This window comes from Trachurus japonicus, chromosome 21 (assembly GCF_045865225.1).
Source record: "Trachurus japonicus isolate A0001 chromosome 21, Traja_1.0".
Classification (NCBI taxonomy): domain Eukaryota; kingdom Metazoa; phylum Chordata; class Actinopteri; order Carangiformes; family Carangidae; genus Trachurus; species Trachurus japonicus.
The window spans coordinates 25,462,874-25,487,229 of NC_140927.1; the positions used below are offsets into that span (position 1 = coordinate 25,462,874).

Sequence of the window (24,356 nt, forward strand, 5' to 3'; positions counted from 1 at the left end):
AACTGTATGGGCTTCGCTGTGTTAATTGCCCCAATTCATCACCTGTGCATTGGTCTCTGCGACACTTTTCATTGTAGCTCCTAATCACTTTATTTAATGTGGCCCATGTTCGTCATGCACAGAGCCAGGAGAGAAGAAAATGTGTTTAATTCAGCAGCCTGACTCCACGGTACCAGAATGAATAATAAGGGATCACTCCGACTTGTTTGCTGCTATGTAGCTGATTCACTAGATGCTGATGGATGGAAGGATGCTGACGTCGGCCTCCTTGCTTAATTAGTCTTTAATTACATGCTCTTCTTCTCCTTCCCCTTCCCTTTTCTCTTCTCCCAAACCTCATGAATGCAGGTGACGGATATGATGCAGAAGGCGCTGTTTGACTTCCTCAAGCACAGGTTTGATGGGAGGTAAGCAGCCAAAATAAAAGCAGCACCTGTCACTGCTCATCCTCCTGCTGCGTGACGTCTAAGATTTGTTGTTGTTGTTGTTGTTGTCGTTGCAGGATATCCATCACAAGGGTAACAGCCGACATATCGTTGGCCAAGAGGTCAGTACTAAACAACCCCAGTAAGAGGGCCATCATTGAGAGATCCAACACCCGCTCCAGCCTTGGTAAAGTCTCACTCAATGATGTGCACATATTGTAGTACTGTAGGTGGTACATCTGTGAATATTATATTAAATAACAACAAATTTTCCTTTATGTTCATTCTTGTTGTGCTCTGTGTGGTCTGTTTTCCTCTTGCAGCCGAGGTCCAGAGTGAAATAGAGAGGATCTTTGAACTGGCCAGGTCTCTGCAGCTGGTGGTGTTGGACGCGGACACAATTAACCATCCGGGACAGCTCATCAAGACCTCATTAGCACCCATTATCGTCCACGTTAAAGTGTCCTCACCTAAGGTAAGATTGAAGATTCACCGCTCTCTCCTAGCAGCAGAAGGAAGCTGTATATCGTCAAAAGATTTGTTATCTTTTGAGGATTAACATTATTTAAAAGTGATGAAAAATAACTTTCTGTGCCAAGGCAGGCTGTTACATGCAGATTAATATGTCAAACAGAAACTCAGAAACAGTTTTACTTTTATTCCCCTGCTATTTACATTTCAAAGTGAAATATGAGAGGACCCATCCAGGCGGAGACGGGGGAGTCTGAGGCAGAAAGCATGACTGTTACACTTTGAGTTTGAGCCTATAGGAGTAGTGACAGGCGTGTTATTACTTGTGCTGGTTTGATTTTCTGGAAACTTAATCTCATCTCCCAAACATGCATAGAGAGAGAGCAGCTGTGATGTTTGGAGAGCAGCTGTAATTTATAGGAAGTGGAGATGGAGATAAAGAGCACTGTCTAGCTGTACTGTAAGAGTGTGGCTTGTTTTACTGAGTGGTAGGTCTCTGTAGTTGGTGTTCATTCCATAATTGGAGATATTTCCCTGTGTTTTGCTGCCGCGCCCCGTCCGTCCTGCTCACAGGTCCTGCAGCGGCTGATCAAATCAAGAGGGAAATCTCAAAGCAAACACTTGAATGTGCAGCTTGTTGCAGCTGAGAAACTTGCACAGTGTCCCTCTGTAAGTAAAATGTCAAACACCCTTTTAAAATCTACACAAGTAACAACCACTTCGTTTAGTTTTTATTCTGCAGCCACCTGCTGTGAATATTTGAACAGTTTTTTCTCTTCCTATCCAACTGCAGGAGATGTTTGATATTATCCTGGATGAGAACCAGCTGGAAGATGCATGTGAACATCTGGCGGAGTACCTGGAGGCGTACTGGCGTGCCACACACACCTCCCTTAGCACGCCACTCAACCCCCTGCTTGGCCGCAACCTGGGCTCCACCGCTCTCTCCCCATATCCTGCTGCCATTCAGGTGAACTTGTCAAGCAAGAAAAATCAAAAAGTTATACTGTACTTTCTTCCCTAGTAGATTAATTTTAAAGGGATAGTTCAACATTTTGGCAAATTGACCCATTGCCATAATCCCTATAGTTTTAGGAGTAGGTTTGTTAGCTTTATTTGTCAGTGCGAGCTATTTTCAGAACGGCGGAGCAGAGCCGTGAGCTGCTCAGAGCTACGCTACGGAGGCTAATGGGATTTCTTGGTTTCCCTCATTAAACTCATCAAATACACAATCCGACAACTCCAAAATGCTCTGGTGGACAAGTTGTGACCTGCACATTCACCATGCTATGAGATAATAACGGAGCGTTATGAGACAGAGTTGTTTTAGAGGCAAATGCAGAGACTGCTTGCCGAAAAACTGCCCCCGACAGGAACACGCATCAGCTGTTTCGTATGAATTTACCTCAAAAACAGTCTCGTAACGCTCCGTTATTATCTCATAGCGTGGTGAATGTGCAGGTCACAACTTGTCCACGAGAGTGTTTTGGAGTTGTTGGATTGTGTATTTGATGAGTTTGATGAGGGAAACCAAGAAATCCCATTAGCCTCCGTAGCATAGCTCTGAGCAGCTCGTGGCTCTGCTTCGCCGTTCTAAAAATAGCTTGCACCGGCAATTAAAGGTAACGAACCTACTCCTAAAACTATAGGGATTATGGCAATGGGCCAATTTGCCAAAATGTTGAATTATCCCTTTAAGTTTGATTACTCATCCCATTTTGTAAAAGTACACACGGGGAAAAGACACTAAAGGTAATAATGTTTTGATAAATGTGTTATTGCAGGTTTTTCAGCCTCAAGCTTAAAGCATAGCTCAGATCTTTTGAGCATCAAACACTCTCCTTGGGTCTCACAAGGTTGCTGTAAAGTGTTTGCTTTCAGTCCAGATACTCAGGATGTTCTGTACACCTACATAAAAGACGATTCAAAAAAAAAAAAAGTTCTGTATCCTTCGACTGTCTCTCCTCAAGGCTCTGAAGCTCCATCCAAAGCAGCCTAACGAGGGAAACATTGGCAAAACTATGTGTGTTTGGTACCGTAGCCTACTGTAGCATATGGATTGGCAGGAAATAAGTGGATGAAGGTGCAGCTCGCTCTCTGACGCTTCTGGAAACCAGTCCAACTAACTAAATACGAGCAGACAGAAGCTTTCAATCTTTGATCTTCATTTGTTTCCTTGTTTACAAGAACGAGGAAACGGTTAACACTTTATAACTATTTTACAGCCGTCTTTTGAGTCCACATGGGTAACTTTGAGGTGTTAAAAGTAGAGTTTAACCTTGAAGTCCTTTACATTCTCTTATATTAAAAATCTTTTACTATGCATAGAGGTAAAATCTAATATTGGAATATGTGAATTACTTGTGTCACATCTAACCATGAATTATGCATGGATACTTCTCTGTTCAAACACCGCACAGAACCAATATTTCCTCTCTCGTACACAGGCCCAAAGAAACCGGAATAGCAACCACACGACAACAGATCTTTCACCTGTCGAACGCCGCAGCCTGATGCCTGCTGATGAGAACTACCACAACGAACGGGCGCGGAAAAATCACAACCGTCTGTCCTCGGGCTCGCAGCAAAGCCGAGACCACTCGCCTCTGATGGAGGAGGACTACCAGGACCCTTACCAGGACTCTTACAAGCCCCATCGTAACCGAGGATCGCCGGGCGGCTACAGCCAGGAGTCCAGGCACCGGCTCTGAGCTGTTGCGCCTGCTGGCAAAATAAAGTCTAGGCCTGTCTTTCTCTAAGCAACCACCACGGACCTAAGAGTTGAGGCAGCTTTGCTGTAACATGATGAAACTACTACACTTATTTGGACTGTAACAAACTCGTATTGATGTGTAGTACCTCATATTCCTTTTGGCCTCGGCTCCTGCCAAATGGGCATTTGAACATAGAAAATTAAAAATCCTGCTCTTGCTTTGGTGTCAACAAGAGAAGGAACTGGATATGACAGTAGCACAAGACCAGAAAAAGTTCAGTTAAGTTTGAGAGGGAAGGTTAAAGCTGCAGCTGATCTGAATCTGTCCCAGATGTGGCTCGTAGTTAAGCGACGTACACTAGCAGGTGATAGTGTGCGACCTAGGCTCTTCTGGACCCTTCCCCGCCACCTCAGCTGTTACTGTAGCATGCAGGTATAGGACTGTAATCACACAGGTCGCTGCACGCCTCGATACAGTGCCGGACATCGTGGGCATCCAGTGATGATGACACACAGCACAGACCCTGTTTGCACGCACCCAGGAGCTGGTAGAAGCAGAATATAATGCATCTTTAATGCTTCTTCTCAAGTTTGTTTGCCACTGTCCTCGATGTGAGTTTAATAAATCTTGTGGAAGCCTGTTCCCCAAATTTTTCACACATTTGCTTGGAAGGTGTTGGATGGATACAGTAGCTAGTTCCCTGTGCACACTCTTTGTTTTGAACCAATGCTATTTTTTTTGTCATCAACCATATCAAGAAACAATAAAAATCATGCAGATATTTAAAAGAATTAAAATCTCCAAACCTCAGGAATGAGAGGTCATTAAGACCTAGAAGTGTGCTGACAGATGTAGCATTTATGTTCACACCCATCTGATGGGGGAGTTGATTCTGAGTGTTATATTAACTTGTTAAAAGATGTTATGATTTGTTGTTACAAAATGAGTTATTAATATTAAAGAGCACAGCAGTCACTAGAATTCATGTCATGCCAGCATGTTTTTCATGTCATGCATTTATCATTGTTTGTTCTGTGTTTGGCAGGACGTCATTTAAAACGGATAGGAATGGATTAAAACGAGTGACTTATATTGAGGGCTTCCATATGTAAATACAGACAAATAACAGAGCTAATTTCAGTTTTTCTTTCAAAGTCTTGCACAATCCTGCCAATATCTAATCATTTAACAAGCCCTTCTTCCACTTTTTCATCTATTAAATTATTTGATTTTCACTATCTGAAAGCACTTGGGCAGGACTGTGCTGCATTTGTCACATTTTCTTTTTCATCCTACATCAATTGAAATGTAGAGCAGTTCCCTGCATTTTTAAATCAGATGAATTCACTTGTATGCTGAAAGCTAATGCAGGATTAATATCATTACCTTTTAATTACATATCCTTGTATCTTGTAATTTGATATTTGTTAAGAGTCACAAGTTTTTGTTAGTTCCCCAGGCCAGAGATCTCACTGTGCCTCTGGAAAAGGAGCATTGGAAAGGAGATTTCTGGTCTTATCTGCCATATACAGTAGCTTTTATTGTTGTCGTTTCAAAACTCTGGAGCATAAGCAACAATTTAAAGGATCTGAATAATACTGCCTGTGAGAGAATGATGCATTGACTAGAAGTTTGTGTGCACTGTCATTTTACAGTTGTAATGAAATAAACTGCCCTTATGCTGTTGTATGATAGAGCTTGTTTTGTTCAAAAACAAAAATACACACACACACACACACACCTATTTATTATCTTGGCTATACTCCCCATGTCCTGATATTTTTAATACAAGACAAAACCTAATTTTAATTGCCGGAATGAATGCCAGAAAATAATGAAAATTTGCATTTTAGAGCCTCAGATGATGTCTTCAAATTGTTTATTTCTTACAAGGGTGGATGAAATATTTCTATATTATATTTATTATATACAGAAAGTGACTTGGAAAATATTGTGACTATAAAACAACGTGTATGTGAGATTTCAGGTGTATGCATGCATGCATGTGTTGCAATAAAATTGACTTTGTATAATAGTAATAATAGTGATAATGAATAGTACTGGTGTTGATATATTATAATAAGAAGCAATGATATACAGTATAATAATGGGAATATTTTATCATCTGGATCAGGATTAGGTGCATATGTGCAGATACATACATATGATAAAATCAAATAGGTAATAACATAGTGTAATATTACTAGTTTATTAGTTTAGTTTATTATTAAGGATCCCCATTAGTCACTGCCTCAGCAGCAACTATTCTTCCTGGGGTCCTACGTTTATTAAGCATAGCTACCCATGAAAAACTATGACAGTCTAATAACACGGTCTTGCAATAAAACCTCCATCATGGAGGTTATACTGCTCAGTTTTAGGAGAGGTTTTAGTTCTTAGACTGAGAGGCACTAGATATTAAGGCAAGGCAAGGGGATTTTATTTGTATAGCCCGTTTTTACAAACAGTATCTCTCAAATGGCTTTACACAGCATCATGACAATATCATCTGCCCTCTTAGACCCTCCCGTCGACTGAGGAAAAACTCCCAAGAAAACCCTTTTAAAAGGGGAAAGATTGTAGAAGAGCAACAGAGGAGGGATTCACCCAGGACGGGCAGATGTACAATAGATGTTGTATACAGACAAGAAAACAGTTTACAACACGGAATATTAAGCCTTCAATTATATTGATAAGGTGAACAAACTAATAGAAACACCTGCTGTAGCCTACCGGTCTAAATCAGTTTTCAGTGTATAATAATCATAATGTACCAACAGGACGGTGCTACTGCGCATGCGCAAGACACATGACAGCTAGCAGCTAGCGGAGCCACTTCACAACAGCCAGCTGATACCAATCAGAGACTACACACAGTGGTTGGTTAGCCTTTTGCTTTTGTTTTCGGCAATAAATAAAACCGCCATACCTTAAAAAAAACTAAAAACTAATCATATGGAAGCGATATCGTTAACATTATTTCACACAAGTATGGCGCCGGTTACAGTTCAGAGCAGTGACAGCTCCTCGTCTGTTGTGTAGTTAGCAGCGAGCTAGCTGACTAGCTGGCTACTGGCTACTGGCTAGGCAAAGTTGATAGCACTCAGTAGCATCAACGCTTCTCAACAAGCTGGCATCGAAAAGAAAAGACGACACCGTTAGCCATGGGAATACTGTTCACAAAGCTATGGAGGCTTTTTAATCACCAAGGTAAGGATGGTGCCGTGGCGTTTTATCATAAAAAACTGTCGATGAAGATGTGGGAGTCAGTGGTCAGAGCAGAGGAGGCCCAGGTCTGCTGCGTTCATGGTTCACACACAGCTATAGACACATGATGACAGTTAACTAGTCTTATCTTTCTATTCTGTATGTAATATCTGCCACTCTTATCTTATACGTTTATTCACGTGTGTCTACGTTGTCGTATACCTTTTTTTTTTCATGCGAAGAATGTAGTCCCCACACACATACACACGCTCTGTGTTAAAGGGAAGGTCCAACATTTTGGCAAATTTGCCTATTGCCATATACCCTATAGTCATATCAGTAGGTTCATTACTTTTTTTAATCATCGGTGCATGTTTTTTTGAGATCCGTGGGGCAGAGACAGGAGCTGCTCAGTGAACACAATGGAGGTGAACGGTACAGGTCCCCTGTCCCTCATCAAACTCATCAAATACACAATCTGACAACTTCAAAAGACTCTCGTGGATAAGTTGTGACCTGCACATTCACACCGCTATGAAATAATCATGTGTAAATATGTAACATTATGACACATGAAGCAAATACTTGGAACTACTTGCTTTTGAAATCACTGAGCAGCTCGCGTCTCTGCCCCGCGGATCTCAAAACAACAGGCACTGATAATTAAAGCCAATGAACCTACTTATGGCAATAGGCGAATTTGCCAAAATGTTGAACTAGCTATCCATTTAACTTGGTGTTAGATTATTTATGCTCTCGAGGGTTTGAGGTGCGTGTAGGTTAGTCGATCCCCTGAGCTTGTGTTCTCAGTGAATCAGTAAACAGATAGGGTTATTGCGAAAGAAAGCCCTGTACTGTAACTTGAGTACTACTGATGGTGATGGTATGTGGTCCAGTGTTGAGCCTGGTGGACGGCCAGTATTATGACTGACTGCTGGAGATGGCCACACAAAACACAGCACACTGAAGTCACAGCCACATCAGCAGAAGTGCTTAGTTGAATAAGGATCAATGGACGACTTCAGAGTGAGTCACGTTGACTTTATACTGCCGGTGTAATCACATCACCTTATCATGGTCATGTCAGGAATTTAAGTGACCCAGCATCCTACTCAAGTACACTCAACACTCACAGTTGACTTGGCCTGACTAGCCGGGGAATAACTGTAATTTCACTATAGACTTTGAGTTGGTCATGACTCAGGACAGGATCACATGGGACTCCCATGCTGTGAGCAGTCAGCTGTGAACAAAATTGCTGTAAAATAGATTCATTACGTCTACTCCAGATCCTACAATGCTGGTGGTGCAGTGACTTCAGGACACCTAATGCACAGAAATACTACCAGAACCAGCTGTTTGCATCCCTAACCTGAAAACTCAAGTGGGCTTTATACTGTATTCAGGTTTTGAAGAGCTGCATTGGATTTTTAATGACAATCAACACAATTTATTAGTGATTTATTTAAATATAGTGGTTCTGCAGCCTGCAGGCATATCCAACTTTGAACATCTTTTAAATATTGAAAAAAAATGAATGCCCTTTTGACATAAACATGGACAAACCGTGATCATTTTTGCTGTTGCCAGCTTTGTCTGGAGACTCATCCTCTGTTAGATGCTCCTCTGAGCTCTGCTCCATTTTGCCTCCATCCCTCCTGTCCCTGGGGTCTGTAAGGCTTTTATTGTAACTCCTCTATCTCGCACCAGCTGCACTTTAAAGTCTCAGGAAGCCTTAACCATGGCTGTCCCCCCAGCTGATTGATTCTGCCCAGAGGAACAACAGGAGTTCATTCACAGCGAGGAGCACATGTGATTAGACATTACAAACCTTGTTGTTGCATTTTTCAGTCAACATTTTCAATGTTAGAAGGCCATACAGTGTCAAACATTATTCATGGTCACAGTTGTTGAAGGTTTCCATGTGATTTTAAATTTGTTTTTGAAGCATTTAAAATTCCTGTCTTGAAATTTTATCCTGTTTGTGATGAAAAGGGCCCAGGCTATCCAACATATTGGGTGACAGGTGAGGTAGACATAGACCTACACAGACGCCCACATTTGCACTTAAGTGTGGGTTTCTGGTTTTTATATTGTTGGTGTGACAAAAACAACAATTGAACAATTTGAACTCTGTTATTTTCAAACATTTATTAAATCAAACCTGCACAGCAATGATGGAAAAAAGCAAATAACTGTTAGTTGCACACTGACTTTATGTTGGCGGTGAGGGGTGGTGTGCAGCCGCTCTGCCACCTGTTTTTAAATATGTCAACCGTAAATATGTTTCTATGGTATATCTGCAGGCAGCTCAGCAGACACCTGCATGACGGTTTTAAAAAACAACAACAAAAAAACAAGATTTTTCTGCTGAAGCTTCAAGCTGTTTCACAGAACTGATGTGTGGTCACCAACACTAAAGACAGTGTAGTCAGCTGTGTGTTATCTCTGCGCGTGCAGTCTGTGGTTCTAGCTGAAGATGAACTTTACAGTAGATGAAATAACTCAGTCCTTCGCCCTCACAGCTGTTTTGTTTAGGTTCAACACGGCAGAGTTTGCACAGAGTCAGACAAAACTCCCATTTTGATCTTGTGTAAATCTGTTTGCTATTGCTTTCACTTCCTTTGCTTTGGTAAGATCTTCGTCACAGTGACAGTAACAGCTGTAGACCAACTCTGTGTGGTAATGCATGTCCGTGTGAAATGGAGTTTTTCACAATACGAAGAAAGGTGTAGGCTAATCATGTAACATGGATAAATTAGGTTTAAATAAGGATTTTTTTTTATTTATTTGGTTGGCCAGCCATTTATTTGTTTATAATCACAAAAACATTATGAAACACATCTCAAGAACTAGCCTATTCTATTATGTTTAAATTATCTTCACAATTTTAACCTTTTCAAAGGATTTAGTAATTTGATGTCCATTTATTTACCACATTTTTACATTTGTTTCATGTCACTCTGTGGGGAGGAAGATTATAGTCTATGCTTTAAAGCAAATACTATGTCCATGCTTAAAGCCATTCAATTGAGCTATTAAACTATGGAAACAATTAGGCAAGTCCCAGTCTCCAGGCTGACGCTGTCTTTCTTAGGAAGTATCCTGTCATTCATTTTCAAGCCAACACCTTTACTGTAGTTGTCTGACTGGCTAAACCTCCATTAAATTTCCCTGCATTGTTACAGTAAGAGGTGGCAGCCCAGAGCTATTATCACCTCAGGCTCTCTTGATAGTTACTGTTCCCAAGTTACTAAATGCACTCAGGGTCTTGTCTGTACCTGGGTGAGTTGGTTGGCAGCAGCAGCAGTTGTTGCAAAGAGCTCGGCCAGGTTGGGCCAACAGTAGAATAATTACAACCGTTCAATGGGCCAATTGTCAACAACTGAACAATATTAAGATACTGGAGCAAGCCATTCACTTCAACAGTTTAATGATCTGGTGAAGTAGTTCAATAGATAAGATAAGATGTTTATTAGGCCTGCAGTGGGGACATTTGCATGGCTGTAGTGAGATTGTATTTATTGCGATTAGGGATGTGAAACTCTGGGCCAGTACCTATACTGATGTTTAAAATAACAATTTGGCTGATGGTCGATGCTGGTACAGATGTTTTCCTCTGTTTATCTTCCAAGAAATCTTCATTATTCACAAAAAAACTTAATTTTCGCTCCCTTAATTTTAACAAATTGAACATGCACGGCGCTCCCTCTGGCATCTCGGCAGAGTCACGCCCCCCCCAAAAAAGTGAAAAAGAGTGTCTCCACTGAGTCAGCACAATATGCCACATAACAGATAAACATTGGCATCCTTAGTTGCATTGTAATATCAGAGAATTATGACACAAAGCTCATAAACTGGGCAAAAAAAGCAACATGTGTTTCGGGGAAATATCTGAAAGTCACGATAAGAGTCATCGCCCTTTAAGCTACAGTATTACAAGCCGGAGGCTGACTGACTGACTGTATCCCCAGTGTGAATGCCTTTGTGTGTCTGTTGTGTGATGCTAGGCTATTGTCTGTGCAGACTAAACATGAAGATAACTCTGATAAGGCCATACCTAAAAAATGTGTAGGTGCAGTGTGGGCTATGATCCTGTTCAGTCATGCTCTAGTTTCTCTTCATTACCCATTTGGCCATAACTAATAACACCAGCCTGTCCTTGTTCTCCGGTCTTTCTTGTTTTCTGGGCGGTCACAAGGATCTGAAACGTGGCAATTTAGTTTTAGTTTTAGGTTTATATTTGAAAAGAGCTCCGAATGATGGTGTAGATACTTGAAGCTGGGCATTGTCGCAAAAGATTTATGGAAAAACAGCCAGCACTTTGATGCAAGACAGCTGTGCAATCTTGTGTCCTTTACATTTTATCACATCTTGTGCTTACTATAGGACTTCTCAGCGTTGTCTTGTCACCTCAGCATCTCAACAGCAAGAGCAGCAATTCATCCGAGTTGTCACATCTTGTCTTTTTCACAGTAAAGCCTCTTTGTATTTAAGAGGGAGAAACGGTGTACGCCATCTCCACACAGCCGCTACTGGCTTCAGCCTGATTGTACAAGCCTGCTAAAGAGACCACCCACTAATTCATCTGTAGCTGTGAAAGTACAGCGCTCGCAGCACCACCACAATGTCTCAGTGATGCTCGGATGTGTGAAACGACACAATTTGGTACCGAGAGAGCACAAAAAGAGCTCTTGTGTGGTTCGCTCAATGCAGTTCCACATCAAAAGACATTCTAGAGACAGATTACTTGGCTGAGTTTGCACAAGAGTCATACATCAGTCAGTCACCAGCACTTAGCCCACATATTGATGTCACTGCTCGCTCTGTGAATTCTTTGTAAGTGTCTTTATTGCCTTTCAGAGCACAAAGTTATTATTGTTGGCCTGGACAATGCAGGCAAGACCACGATTCTGTACCAGTTGTAAGTATCCATTTCACTAAACTTTATATAAGCCTTCACAATTTTACCTGTGTGTTATGTGGCATGAATTTGAATGTTATTCATGTCGACAACAACCCTTTTTTTTCTTCAGTTCAATGAACGAGGTGGTACACACCTCTCCTACGATTGGGAGCAACGTGGAGGAGATCGTGGTCAACAACACTCACTTTCTGATGTGGGACATTGGAGGCCAGGAGTCCCTCAGGTCGTCATGGAATACGTACTACACAAATACAGAGGTAATTGGTCGCGGCTGGGCAATTTTAGGCAAAATTAGGCAATTTGGAAGTGCAAGTTCCAGAGCCGTAGCACATATGGTTGATTTGTTATGAATTTTCAAAGTTTTGAAATTTAAAGGCGTGCTGTAGCGCCACCATCAGGACTATTGTCTTGTGTTTCCAGTTGAGGACATCTGGCATGGGACTGGACCTTTGTGAAAAGTTTGGGTAGATTTCTCATATAGAAATGTTGCACAAGCTGAAACTTGAACTCACAATCTTCAACACCAAGAACCAGCCTCTATCTCACTGAGCTTATTGGCAAGTGGAAATGTCACATGTAGCTTCACAAATTGACTAAGCCAGTCAGTCACCTGTGTGCAAGACAGCAGCTGTTAGTGTGTAAAGGCAGATTTCAAACGGCTGTCAAAAATTCAGTTATTAAGACAAAAATCCGAAAATACACAACTTGCATCTCGACAGCATGGAGATGTTGGTGATTTGTTTTTAAGATAAGTGTTTTGCTTCATAAGAGACAATCTGATGTTTAAAAATGCCACTATTACATTCAGTCCAGTTGTTCGCATGAGAGTTTTTGAGATAAAATTCAGATTTTTTTTCCAAACATCATCTACTGTACCATGACACCAAAATTGAAAATGTTTTTAGCAAGAATTTGCAAGTATGTTTACAATGCCATTTACAGTCAAACATTTCAATGCACTGTAGGCTCAATTTTCAATAAATCAAAAATCTGTGTGGATCATTTGTGTAGGACAGTCTGAAGATGCTCTGTAGCAAGTTTGGTGTCAATTGAGCAAAAATTGTGGGAAGAGATTAATAAGTTTTACAGTTTTTGAGTGATGGACTTCATAATTTGAATGAATGAATTTATTTATTTCGGCATATCAAGCTTATATAACCGAAAGGGTGTAGGTTGAAGCCAAAGCCTATATACCCCTACCCCTTTTACCTTAAAAAATTAAAATAAAATAAAATAAATAATATATATATATATATGCATTAATACAATAGGATCAGATCACAGACATTTGAAATTAATCAGTACACTTAAATTTCTGATCACAACAAAATAAAGAATTGTACACAGCGCATAACCCAAAATAGTACAAAATCATTGAACTTAATTTTCCATACTGTAACGAGAAATTATGATGTTCTTATAAAGTTTTTTAAAGCTGACTAGAGTACAGCATAATTTAATATTTTCATAACAATTATTCCAGATGTTAACCCCTCTAACAGAAAGACAGTGATTTTTTACAGTAGTTCGAGACTTTGGTTTCTCAAATAATAGTGGTCCTCTCAGGTTATAACTGGAATCCTTCATTTGAAACAGATTCTGGATATCTTGAGGAAGAAGTTTATTTTTTGCTTTGTACATGATTTGTATTGTAATGTAATCAACTAAGTCCCTGAATTTCAAAATGTTCAGGCGACTAAATAGTGGGTTGGTTGGCTCACGGAAAGGTTTATTACTGATGATTCTTATAGCCTTTTTTTGCAATAAAAAAACAGAATTTGTATTTGTTCTGTATGTGTTTCCCCAGACCTCAATGCAATATGTCATATAAGGGGCAATTAATGAATAATATAATGTGACTAGTGATTGTTGAGAGAGGAAAGCTTGGGCTTTATAAAGAATTGCAATAGATTTTGACATTTTGGATTTGACATAATTTATGCGTGATTTCCAATTTAATTTATCATCAATGATAGCTCCAAGAAATTTGGTTTCACGTACAAATTAAATTTCTGCATCATTTATTATTAAGTTTCTGCTTGAATTCCTGGGCTTTTTTCCAAATATGATACACTTAGTTTTACCGAGATGGAGTGATAATTTATTTAAGTCAAACCATTCTTTGAATTTCTGTAGCTCCTTCTCTACCATATCCAGAAGCTGCCCCAAATGATCCCCACTACAGAACACAGTTGTGTCATCAGCAAATAAAATACATTTCAGGGATTTAGAAACCAAACATAGGTCGTTAATATATAAAAGAAACAGCAATGGACCCAGGACTGAACCCTGAGGCACCCCGCATGTGACCTTCAGAAATTCTGAGTTTGTCTTGTTAATATGGACATATTGATATCTGTTTTGTAAGTAGTTGGTTAACCAATCATGTGCCAAACCTCTGTAACTTATCCAATAGTAAAGTGTGGTCTATCGTATCAAATGCTTTCTGTAAATCAAAAAATACCCCCACAGTATATTGTTTTTTCTCAGTTGCATTTGTTACTTAATTTGTACTGAGTTTAAATGTTCAAAAGTTTCTAAAGTATTGGGGCTACATTTTGGTAGCACGCACGGTTGGTTTGGTAGGAATTTTCAAAGTTTTTAAACTAAAGGAATATTGACATGACCTTGGAGTTGAGTAAATCTGGCATGGGACTGGAGCTTTGTGCAAAGTTTGGTGATTTTTCGCAAATGGGAAGTAGGATTTTCTAGGAGGAAGAAGAAAAAGAACATGCGGCAAAACAAGCGGGTCCTGGCAGCTAATAATGGGTTTATTTGGGTTCACTGCTTGAAAATGCATAAATTCCCATAATAATTCGGTCTAGTATAACTTCAGGAAGTGTTTTATTTTTATTTTTTATAAATGCTGATTATTTCTCTCTGTCTCCTCTGACTAGTTTGTAATCGTGGTGGTGGACAGCACAGACAGAGAAAGGATCTCTGTGACCAAAGAGGAACTCTACAGAATGCTAGCACATGAAGTGAGTATCAGGAAAGAGTGTAAATGATACTTGTAAGACATTTTATAACATGTAGTGAAGCATCCTCAGGTGGATATTAAACATATTAAAGCCTCAAAATGCATACTGTAGGTGAAGGCATAGTCAATCTCTGTTTAAAAATAAAGAGAACAATTAGACACCATTCATGTTTAATGTTTCCCAAACATATTAGACCCACTCTTGAAGTTTTGTTCTATTTCAATCACAGTCCCACATGTTATTTAAAAAATAAATGTAGTAGTGAGTTTTTTTTTAAAACACAGACCATCATTAACAAATTCATGTGACATGAATGTTTTCCTTATACAGTATTTTTGATCTGTTCAAACATGGGTATAAAGCTCAACCTTCAACACTTATTTTCTATAAAATGTGAGTGTCATTTTTTTTTTTACCATTTCCTTATATAACGACTCTTCTCCGCCTCCCAGGATTTGAAAAAGGCAGGGCTGTTGATCTTTGCCAACAAGCAGGACGTGAAAGGCTGCATGTCTGTGGCCGAGATCTCCCAGAGCCTCCAGCTTACCTCTGTCAAAGACCACCAGTGGCACATCCAGGCCTGCTGCGCGCTCACTGGGGAAGGGTGAGAACTGCATATATAATATATTAATACTCACTTTTGATTAATTAGATTTTTAAATGACAGCTTAACATAATGTGCTCTTGTTCTTCCACTGAGCTTTAATCTTAACGCCTGTCCGTCTGCATTCCTGTCCCCGTCTCTTCCACGTCCCCATTCCTTCTCTACGCCACTCCCAATGTCTTCTTCACCCTGCAGGTTGTGCCAGGGTCTTGAGTGGATGATGTCGCGGCTGCGTGTGAGATGATGACCTTTGACTCCGATCAGGAGTGCGTCCTCCTCGCTCTCCGTTTTCTCTGCCTCCAGACATGAGCTTGAAATGAGGACGGGGGGTGAGGGGCCCCCTCTCCTCTTTCCTGTGAAGCTGACATGGGCAGGCCGCTGCCAGGACATTACGTTCTTCTGTGATAATTTATTTTACAAAAGACATCTGAACTCTGAACAAAAAAAAAACAACAAGACCTCTTCAGAGGGACATTGGACAAACAAAAGGCTCAAATTATTTAAATTGAAATTTCTGCACGGTTTTCCTCTCAGAAAAACACAGAGGTCAGAAAAAGCGTCTGACGCGGAACTGTACATGGACTTATTCTTCAGCTGTGTTTGACTCTAGCCCATGGTGGCCTTGCAGTATTTGCCGGACTGGCTGTGGCAGTTTTTATTGCCCCCCCTGTGTGTACAGTCCAGTATTCTCTTTTAATGTGGTGCCTGCAGCAGAATGTCCAAGCATCGATGGTTGATGGCGACTGAAACATGCAGAAAGAAGGGTGGAATCACAAAACGCCCTCCTCCTTTCAGTCCCTATGAATAATCAGTGAAATAAAGTGTTTTTATCTGTTTCAGGTGAATTGCATTGTGTCCTGAATGAGTTTTTCTCAGATTGTCCTTCTGTCATCTGTATGATTTACTTTGCTCTCACGGGGTAATTGTGAACTACAATGAGGTTAGTTTTTGTAACTTCAAGCTCTTTTTTTTTGTCTAGTCCTGAGCTCATGGTCCCTTGTGCTTTATAGTGAACTGGATAAGCAGCTACAGCGGTAGGGAGGAGAGAGCCAGGGAGTAAAAAGACGGCACAGGGATTCAGGGATTCAGGGAGAGAAGAGGAAGAAGAAGAGACCAGGGCCTGAGCAGCAGCACAGTGAGTGGTTAGCAGAAGAAGAAAACACTGCACGATAGAGAAGACTACACTCTGGTGTTATGTTTTTCAAGAAATTCAGATGAAAGAGAACTAACAACCACACCACTTTTCAGAGTTTATATTCCAGTCATTTGTTGTTAATCCTCTGCGTGAGTTCCCAGGCCTTCATCTTCCTCATTTAACTGCACAGATTTGTTGTTGTGGCACCATAACATAGTACAAGGAAGTTAGTTGTTGCAAAGTCAGTAACATGCCCTGCTGCCACTACCTTTTAGTTTTATCATGTGTCATCAACTCTAAAACCACAATTGAACTTGGGCATATATCTCACATGCTGCTGTTTTTTGATTATTCTTTTCTTGCTTTCTACTTTTTTTTTTTTAACCATTTGATTTGTTTAAGAGCTGATCCACAAACAGCTTAAAATTTGTATATGTTTAATTTTATAGTGGAAACTACTATTTGTCAAATTGGTAGTATTTCTAAAGAGCTTGATATAATTTTTGATGCCTTTTATCACAGAGGAGATGTTAGTTGGTGCATGGTGCATCAAAGCATGAATCAGTATGTTCATAACATTCACCAACTCTACAGCTGGTTTTCCGCCTTGAAGGTACTGTACGTCTTCAAATTTAGCCAAAATATTGACAAGGACACTGGGACAAACACATTATATTTTGGGTGACAAAGGTCAAGGTCAATGTGTTCACACAGCGATTATGACCAAATCTCACACACGTTCTGGATGAACGAGGGTGTAACCTGAAACCGGTTTGAGTTTCAGAGGCAGAGAGCCATCACAGTTACTCTGTGTCTAATTCTTGAATTGACTTATTGTTTTAAGACTTCATTCACCTGGTGAAACTCATCGACAGAGGTGGAGACATAAACAGCAGCGTTTGATATTTTAGTCAAATCTGACATCACCGTCATCCAAGGACAACTGAACAGACTCCACCTGCTAATGACATCACAAGTGAACTGAAAGTTTCCAGTAAGTAAGTAGACATTGTGCCAGTTTTATGGTGATTACTGTTCCACTCAGGTGTGTCCATTGTGTCATTATATTCAAGCCCACACAAAAATAAACTATGTCTAATGATGTTATCTATTGTAGTGAAATGTCATCAGAGTTCAGGTATGGTAGCAGGTAAGTCAAACGTATATCATGAAACATTAAGTATTTGTGTCTATTTAACACTACACCACAGGGACTTGGGTGTCTGCAGTTTATTTTTAAGTTACTGTGTCAATGAAGTTGTCAGACACTATAATCACCTCAAAGATGTGATTGGGAAGCTGAGCCTTTTGTTTGTTTGTTTGTTTACTGTTTGTACAGGTCTAATTCATGCAATGGAGTATTATATGCAATAGTACAAACAATTTAACATATCAGAACAATTTAACATATCCGTTCAAATCCTGAAATTAGACCATAAATCATTGTGTTGTGTTGATTCGACCTCTTGTTTACCAGCTGTCTCTATCCGAGACATTACTTGTCATAGAGCTTGAAAGGTCAAGGCAGTTGTGGGTCCTACTGGAAATCTACCTATCCTGTTATTCCAAAGGCATGCAGTGACGGATGAATTGGTTTCAATTTAGGTCTCTGACCTCACCAGAATTGATTGTTTTGGTGTTGGTGGGCTAAAATTGACAGTTGGCAGTGTTGATGTTGTGGTTGTCTTTCCTGCAGCTGTTGTGTTCTGGTCTCACTCGTCATCTGTCATTTTTTCCAGTGACTAAGCATCAGGTCGCCCCCCCACCTCCCTGCATGTCCTTGGCATTGCAAAGTTGTTCTTTTGACTGCTAGGATCATTAAAAGTCTGTGGTGCTACCCCTCGGTGTGATCCTGAAATGCAATTCAGAAAATGTTTCCATAGCCTGAAAAAGCTGTTTCACCTCTTTTGTTTAACATAAGCTCAACAAACTTTTATTTAATCTGCAGGACTGGTGCACCCAGTGGTGTCTAACTATGTAAATATCTCCAAGGTTTTGAGATATCCTCCACTACAACAGAGGGAAAAAAATATCAGCTGCACTAAAGGAAACGTATGTAAAGTCTCAGTCTCTTTGTGTTTTTCAGGTTAATTAATGGGATAATTCAACATTTTGGAAAATTGGCCCATTGCCATAATCCCTATAGTCATAGCAGTAGGTTTGTTACTTTTAATTGTCAGTGCAAGCTGTTTTTAGAACGGTGGAGCAGAGCTGTGAGCTGCTCAGAGCTACAGTACGGAGGCTCATTATGGGATTTCTTGGTTTCCCTCATCAAACTCATCAAATACACAATCCAACAACTCCACAACGCTCTGGTGGACAAGTTGTGACCTGCACATTCACCACGCTATGAGATAATAACACAACGTTAGGAGACAGGGTTGTTTTCGAGGCAAATTCAGAGACTGCTTGATGAAAAACTGCCCCCAACGGGAACGCGCATCAGTGGTTTTGCATGAATTTACCTCTAAAACAACTCTGTCTCATAACGTTCAGTTATCTCATAGTGTGGTGAATGTGCAGCTCACAACTTGTCCACCAGAGCGTTTTGGAGTTGTTGGATTGTGTATTTGATGAGGGAAACCAAGAAATCCTACTGTATGAGCCTCCGTAGCGTAGCTCTGAGCAGCTCATGGCTCTGCTCCACCGTTCTAAAAATAGCTTGCACCGACAATTAAATGTAACGAACCTACTCCTAAAACTATAGGGATTAATTGCAATGGGCCAATTTGCCAAAATGTTGAACTAACTACTTTAATAAATAACCCGAAGTTGATTTCTTTAAACAGGGATAGTTGCAATGAAAACAGTTGATTTGAGGTCTAGATAATCCATCCTAAATTGAACATTGTTGGAAGAACTGTTTAACTTTTTATTTTCAATGCTGCTGCCAAAAACAAGACATCATTACCTCAACTATGATAGAGTGACTCCATAAATGTCCAACAGGGAAAACTCAAAACTTGTAAACATATTATTATGATATAAGCCTATAATGTAAGCCTTAATGTCAGTGAATGATAAAGGCCAACATCAAGGACTAAGACTGGATCTTTTATTCTTCTGTCCTAGGAGAGTGTGACATTGCATTTTTTAGTAAGTTGCTTTCATTGAGGGAAGAAAATACAACGTTTTTTTTCAATCATACTTTGCAATTTAGGCCAAATCACCCTTTAATACGTGACCCCTTCTTCAGTTTTGCAGATGAATTGTGAACAGAAAAGCAGTGATGTTGCTAATGAGGACCAAGCAGCAAGTCATCACAGAGCAGAGGGGCCATTACCACTTTCCAGAGGGAGAGAGAGAGAGAGAGACAGCGAGAGACATTCAGCTGCTGCTGTCCATCTTGGTCCCTGGGTAGCACCCTGCTTCTGGCACAAAGAGTGAGAGTAAAGATATGACATACCAGAGAGAGACACACATAATTTAAAGGGAGGAAATGTACATATGTTCTCTCTCTGTCACTGTGCATTCAGGTTTAGATGTGTGATGCCTTCGCCTTCATAAGTTTAGTCACATCAGCTGAATTCTGCATGTTATCTGGAAATAAGTGAGTGATGTATTTTTAAATCCCTATATTTTTTATGCACTCAGGTCATGTGAAACCTGAGTAGCGGTCTGGTTTACCACTTTGTCTATTTGCTTTTTGTACCCAGGTTGCAGTCACTTGTCCTACGAGAGGTTAAATTAAATTCCTCCAGTCTATTTTGTAACATGAGGTGAGTATATATAGGGCTGCGTCTGGAGTTGACCTGCCGGTGGAGGCCATATTGTTAAATTTAATTGACCGACTTCACAAATGTGTGCACATACAGTACTGTACATTACTGCTTCTGCCCTCAGTGGTAAATATATCTGATATTCTCCATCTTTATTCCAAACAAATGCCAAGCTCCCCCACCCACCCACCGACCCAGGGTGACTCCTCAATTACAGGCTTTATAGCACGGGTGATTTATCAGACTTCATTTTTTTTCCAGACTCAGTCACACTGGAAACATTTAGTTTTGTGTTTGTGTTTCATATTGACTTGGCCGTGTGCATCTCCCAGGTCTACGGTTTGATGTTGACCTGATTCTATGACAGGACTTCGCCAGCCCGGGGTCAGCTAACAGATGACCTCAACAGATCTGACACCCGCAGCGCTGCCAGAAGCTTCTCCTCCCAACCACAAACTCATACTCTTGACCCTGGTCACACCTATTTATGAACCATTTACTGGGAGAGTAGCATTTGTTAACATCGCAGCCAGCGTATACCCATCAACATGGGGTGGTTCTGTTGGGGTTACTTTTGTTTTCCCTAAGACACCCCCACCATCACCATCACGCGTGCCCCACTGCCTTCCTCATAACTGTACCGCTGATGCATTCGCCCCAACAGGTGCTCTTTTCTGAAAGGATCACTTAGGTATATTTAGATTTTGAAACCTGAGAGCGCCGCCCTGTGATTGGCTGTGGCGACCACATGATAACCTGGGTAGAAACCGCAGCTGTGTGCTGTTGCCCAGCGTTTCTCTGGAGGGAAGCTGGGGAGGCTTTGGCGGCTTGGGAGACCCTTTAACTTTTAAAATTACTGGTAAGCAAAGAAACGGAGAAAGAAAAAAAAAAAGCACAACTATCCATATTTTCTACTCCCTGCCTGCATGGCTTTACTTCTGCTTGGACATCCCATCGTTGCCATGCCAATTCTTTGCTGCCATCTGGATCCAGGAAGACTAAGCTAATTGAGGAATAAGGACTGTGGAGGCTTTGCTGCACCTTGACGGGAGTAACCAAACCAAATTCAAAGCTGCAAGACTCAAGCAAGATCAGACCGGGCCTACCTTTGGATGTTTCTGAAATTACAGCTACTGCTACAGTCTGGCCCGTCTGTCTTCTTTGCTCGGCACCTACCTGGCTATTTTGTCCTTCTACCTCAACCGCTCCACCTTTTTCTCTACTTTCCTTGACAGAGAAAATTAACATTTTAATTCAAAGAGAGGGCAATCAAGTGCTAAAAAAGGGTAGTTAGTATGCCATCCTATATTTAACCTGCACCCTCAGAAGGCATTGCATCTCCGTCTGCTAAACAGAGTCAACCAATCAGGCTGTGGCATTAGCTTACATGTCAAATAGCTGAAGCACAGTTGGGCAGCTGTCGCCAACCTTCAGCCAGGAGGCACAGTTCTTTGAGCTGTGTTGTGGCAAGTGAAGGAGGAGGGGTCGCTGTCTCACATTCAAAGGCAGAGAGGCCTGTTATAATGCACTCAGTGTCTCACCTTCCTAATCTGCCCTTCTCCCTGTGTGATTATTGATTTACACTTGTGGCACAGTCTGTGAGGTGTTTCACACATTTTTATCACTTTGTTTAGGACTGGGGGCAAATCACAAAGTCGGACTAGCAGTTTGAGACCCTAGTGGATGGCAAGTGAGGCCTTCTTACTGTCAGGAAATACTGCAGGAATCTTTCGCTGGTATGGCATGCACTTTGATTTGAACATCAGTTTGTTGCTTTTGTATTCCTTTATAGCATGTGTGTGCTTGTTTATTATAATTTCTCCTTTTGAATGAGGTAAACGGGTTCAGCGGGGGGTTGGCTCTAAGCATCCTAAAATATCTCCAGTGCAGCCGTCCTTTGGTGTCTCTCCGCAGCATATGCTGTTTGAATGAAACTGTCATTTGGTGCCACTAACCTAACGCAGACAGACATTGAGGATAACTTTGCTCCGATGTCGTATTGTACGATTCCCCTTTAGATTTGATTTTCATCTTATGAGGCCAAAATGTTGTTGATTCAGAGTTTAAAGTGAACACATCAAAATGTCATCTGTGTGTTTTTCTGTAGGTTTTAGTTGCTCTAAAACCATCCCAAAATGACGACAGTTGTGGAGGAGTATGTGGAATATGAGGAGGAGGAGGAGGAAGAGGGGGAGGAGATAGTGCAAGAGGTAAGTAGACATGTTCTCGCTGTGTTTTGGTACATTAGTCGTAAAACACACAACTGCTTTTTTTGTACTCTCATTACTATATTTTTAAAATTGTATTATCTCCAAACTGATTGATATGATTAAAGCCATTGATATGATTAAAACGAGAGTAAGATTGAAGTAATCCACTGGGTCTGCAGGTCCAGTGGCAGGCCCTATGAATAGTTAAGTCAGTGATGATCCAGTCAGCAGTTCATGGAACCAGTCGCCCCTGTCTGCTGGTGGATCCTGTTTCAGGCAGATACCTCCTAAAGGGTTTTAAGTCCTGGATTTCCCTTAACAGCCAACTATAAATCAAAACTATTTCAAATTGAGGGGAGAATATTTTTTTACCAGAGTCCTTTACAAAAAAAGAAAAGAAAAGAAAAGTGTAGGTAGTTTTACCTGAGCTTTATATACTTTATAGAGGACCACAACATTATAAATGGACTCCAGTGATGTAATCATTACACAACAGATTACTGCAGATTCATTTACAGCATTAGTGTAACTGTAATTCTGCAGCAGGTATTTTACTATCTCCTACATATCTAACCTGTTATTGAATACGGTGTTGTAATGCTTCTCAAATCATGACGTTACCCACCCTGTGAAGCAAAGGTAGTGCAGGATTGGATTACATACAATTTGGGCCTGTGCCAGTTTCTAGAAGTTACCATTTTGTCTTTTTCTGCAAGTGCCCTGTTAAAAATTCTTCTTCACATTTCACTTAAAACATATAATTTTTGATTCATCATCAATCCCCAGTAATATTTGTCTCCAGGTTATGAGGTGAAACCTCATACCTGCTTGTATTTCAGGATGTTTTTGTGTGTTACATGTGTTGTGTTGTTGAAGGTCTCCGTGTCAGTGTCCAATGGAAGAGTGAAAGCAGAAGGCTAACCGCTTAATCCCATATTTCCTTGTGAAATAGGATTAAAGATTGCCTTGTATTTGTTCCTACTTAATATTCGTTGATATCTCATAGGGGAGTCTGAATGATTTTTTTTTTTTTGAAGACGCAATATTACAAATCTATCAGCTGTTATCATTTAACTCCCATATAACATATCAGCTGTATCAAATGGATTTACCATCTTTACATGCAAAGATGTAAATCGTTTGGGAGGCGGGACAAACGGATAGCTGCCAACTCAATACACTCTGATTTCACGAGCACTTTCATCTACACTGTGGAGAAATGTGACATTGTTCTGAGTAAAAAAAGTAAGACGGCTTCTTATTTAGTCTACAGAATGGGGAGAAACATAGAGCTGCAGGTCAGATATGAAAACATGAATATGCCTAAGGACACATAATGGCACACAAGACTTCTAGAAAGACCTAGCACATAATGAGTAATAGTTTTATCTATCAATGATCTACATCATGAGTCATTATATACATTAGTATTTTCCTCATATCATCTTAAAAAATGACTTAACTCCTGTGGTCATTAAGGGGAGGAGTGTAGAGTTCTCTGTCTGGCATTCAGACAAATTTAGAAGAGGACATCTATGGCACAATGGCAGAGAGATGAAGTACAGGGAGAAGTAAAGAGAGAGAAAGTCAGAGAGAGAGAGGAGCAAGTGAGACGGGTCGCTGCTGTAAATTACACTCTGAGTGTGCTAACGTCACAGTTAGAAATTTGCTTAGGAGAGGAGATTGCATGGAAAAACCGCCTGGCGGGTGTAAGATACAGGTTGTTTTTGAATTGCTTTGTAGCGACATGTAACAGGCTATAGAGTATCTCATCCACACACCTATGGTTCTCTCCTGTCTGATAGATCCAGATATCGAAGCCTCTTACAAATGTTGATACAAAAAATGATTGAGATGTTCTTTCTCTCAGCTCTGGTTGTTGCTAGATTCGAGGAATCATTAATTTAGTTTTCAAAGCCCCCCTAGCTCTTAATATTCAACCTTGTGTGACTGTAAATATTTC

At 40.5% G+C, this 24,356-nt stretch overlaps 3 protein-coding genes across 55 annotated transcripts in view; all 3 read left to right on the forward strand.

Moving 5' to 3' along the window:
• The window catches only part of cacnb4a (calcium channel, voltage-dependent, beta 4a subunit), a 53,547-nt gene extending 48,246 nt beyond the window's left edge, over positions 1-5,301 (forward strand). For all 4 annotated transcript variants that reach the window (XM_085764768.1, XM_085764769.1, XM_085764770.1 and 1 more), the window contains 6 exons: positions 349-407; positions 503-612; positions 749-900; positions 1,470-1,565; positions 1,690-1,866; positions 3,344-5,301. In XM_085764768.1, coding sequence (XP_085620894.1) covers positions 349-407; positions 503-612; positions 749-900; positions 1,470-1,565; positions 1,690-1,866; positions 3,344-3,607 — 858 coding nt within the window. In that variant the 3' untranslated portion in view covers positions 3,608-5,301. The remainder of the gene's footprint in view (positions 1-348; positions 408-502; positions 613-748; positions 901-1,469; positions 1,566-1,689; positions 1,867-3,343) is intronic.
• A 1,093-nt stretch (positions 5,302-6,394) lies between these two features.
• arl5a (ADP-ribosylation factor-like 5A) lies at positions 6,395-16,174 on the forward strand. Its single transcript, XM_085764996.1, has 6 exons — positions 6,395-6,820; positions 11,681-11,741; positions 11,854-12,001; positions 14,642-14,725; positions 15,178-15,329; positions 15,525-16,174. The coding sequence occupies exons 1-6, from the start codon at positions 6,775-6,777 to the stop codon at positions 15,571-15,573; spliced, it is 540 nt and encodes a 179-aa protein (XP_085621122.1). The 5' UTR covers positions 6,395-6,774; the 3' UTR covers positions 15,574-16,174.
• Positions 16,175-20,962: 4,788 nt separating this feature from the next.
• The window catches only part of neb (nebulin), a 61,580-nt gene continuing 58,186 nt past the window's right edge, over positions 20,963-24,356 (forward strand). For all 50 annotated transcript variants that reach the window (XM_085764813.1, XM_085764825.1, XM_085764835.1 and 47 more), the window contains exons 1-3: positions 20,963-21,042; positions 21,818-21,919; positions 22,291-22,393. In XM_085764813.1, coding sequence (XP_085620939.1) covers positions 22,319-22,393 — 75 coding nt within the window. In that variant the 5' untranslated portion in view covers positions 20,963-21,042; positions 21,818-21,919; positions 22,291-22,318. The remainder of the gene's footprint in view (positions 21,043-21,817; positions 21,920-22,290; positions 22,394-24,356) is intronic.

Excerpts from the sequence above, each read along its gene's own strand:
- arl5a (XM_085764996.1), top strand. The coding sequence starts at position 6,775 with ATGGGAATACTGTTCACAAAGCTATGGAGGCTTTTTAATCACCAAG. Across the intron at positions 6,821-11,680 it reads GAGGCTTTTTAATCACCAAG|AGCACAAAGTTATTATTGTT; the intron begins GTAAGGATGGTG and ends ATTGCCTTTCAG. Across the intron at positions 12,002-14,641 it reads CGTACTACACAAATACAGAG|TTTGTAATCGTGGTGGTGGA; the intron begins GTAATTGGTCGC and ends TCCTCTGACTAG.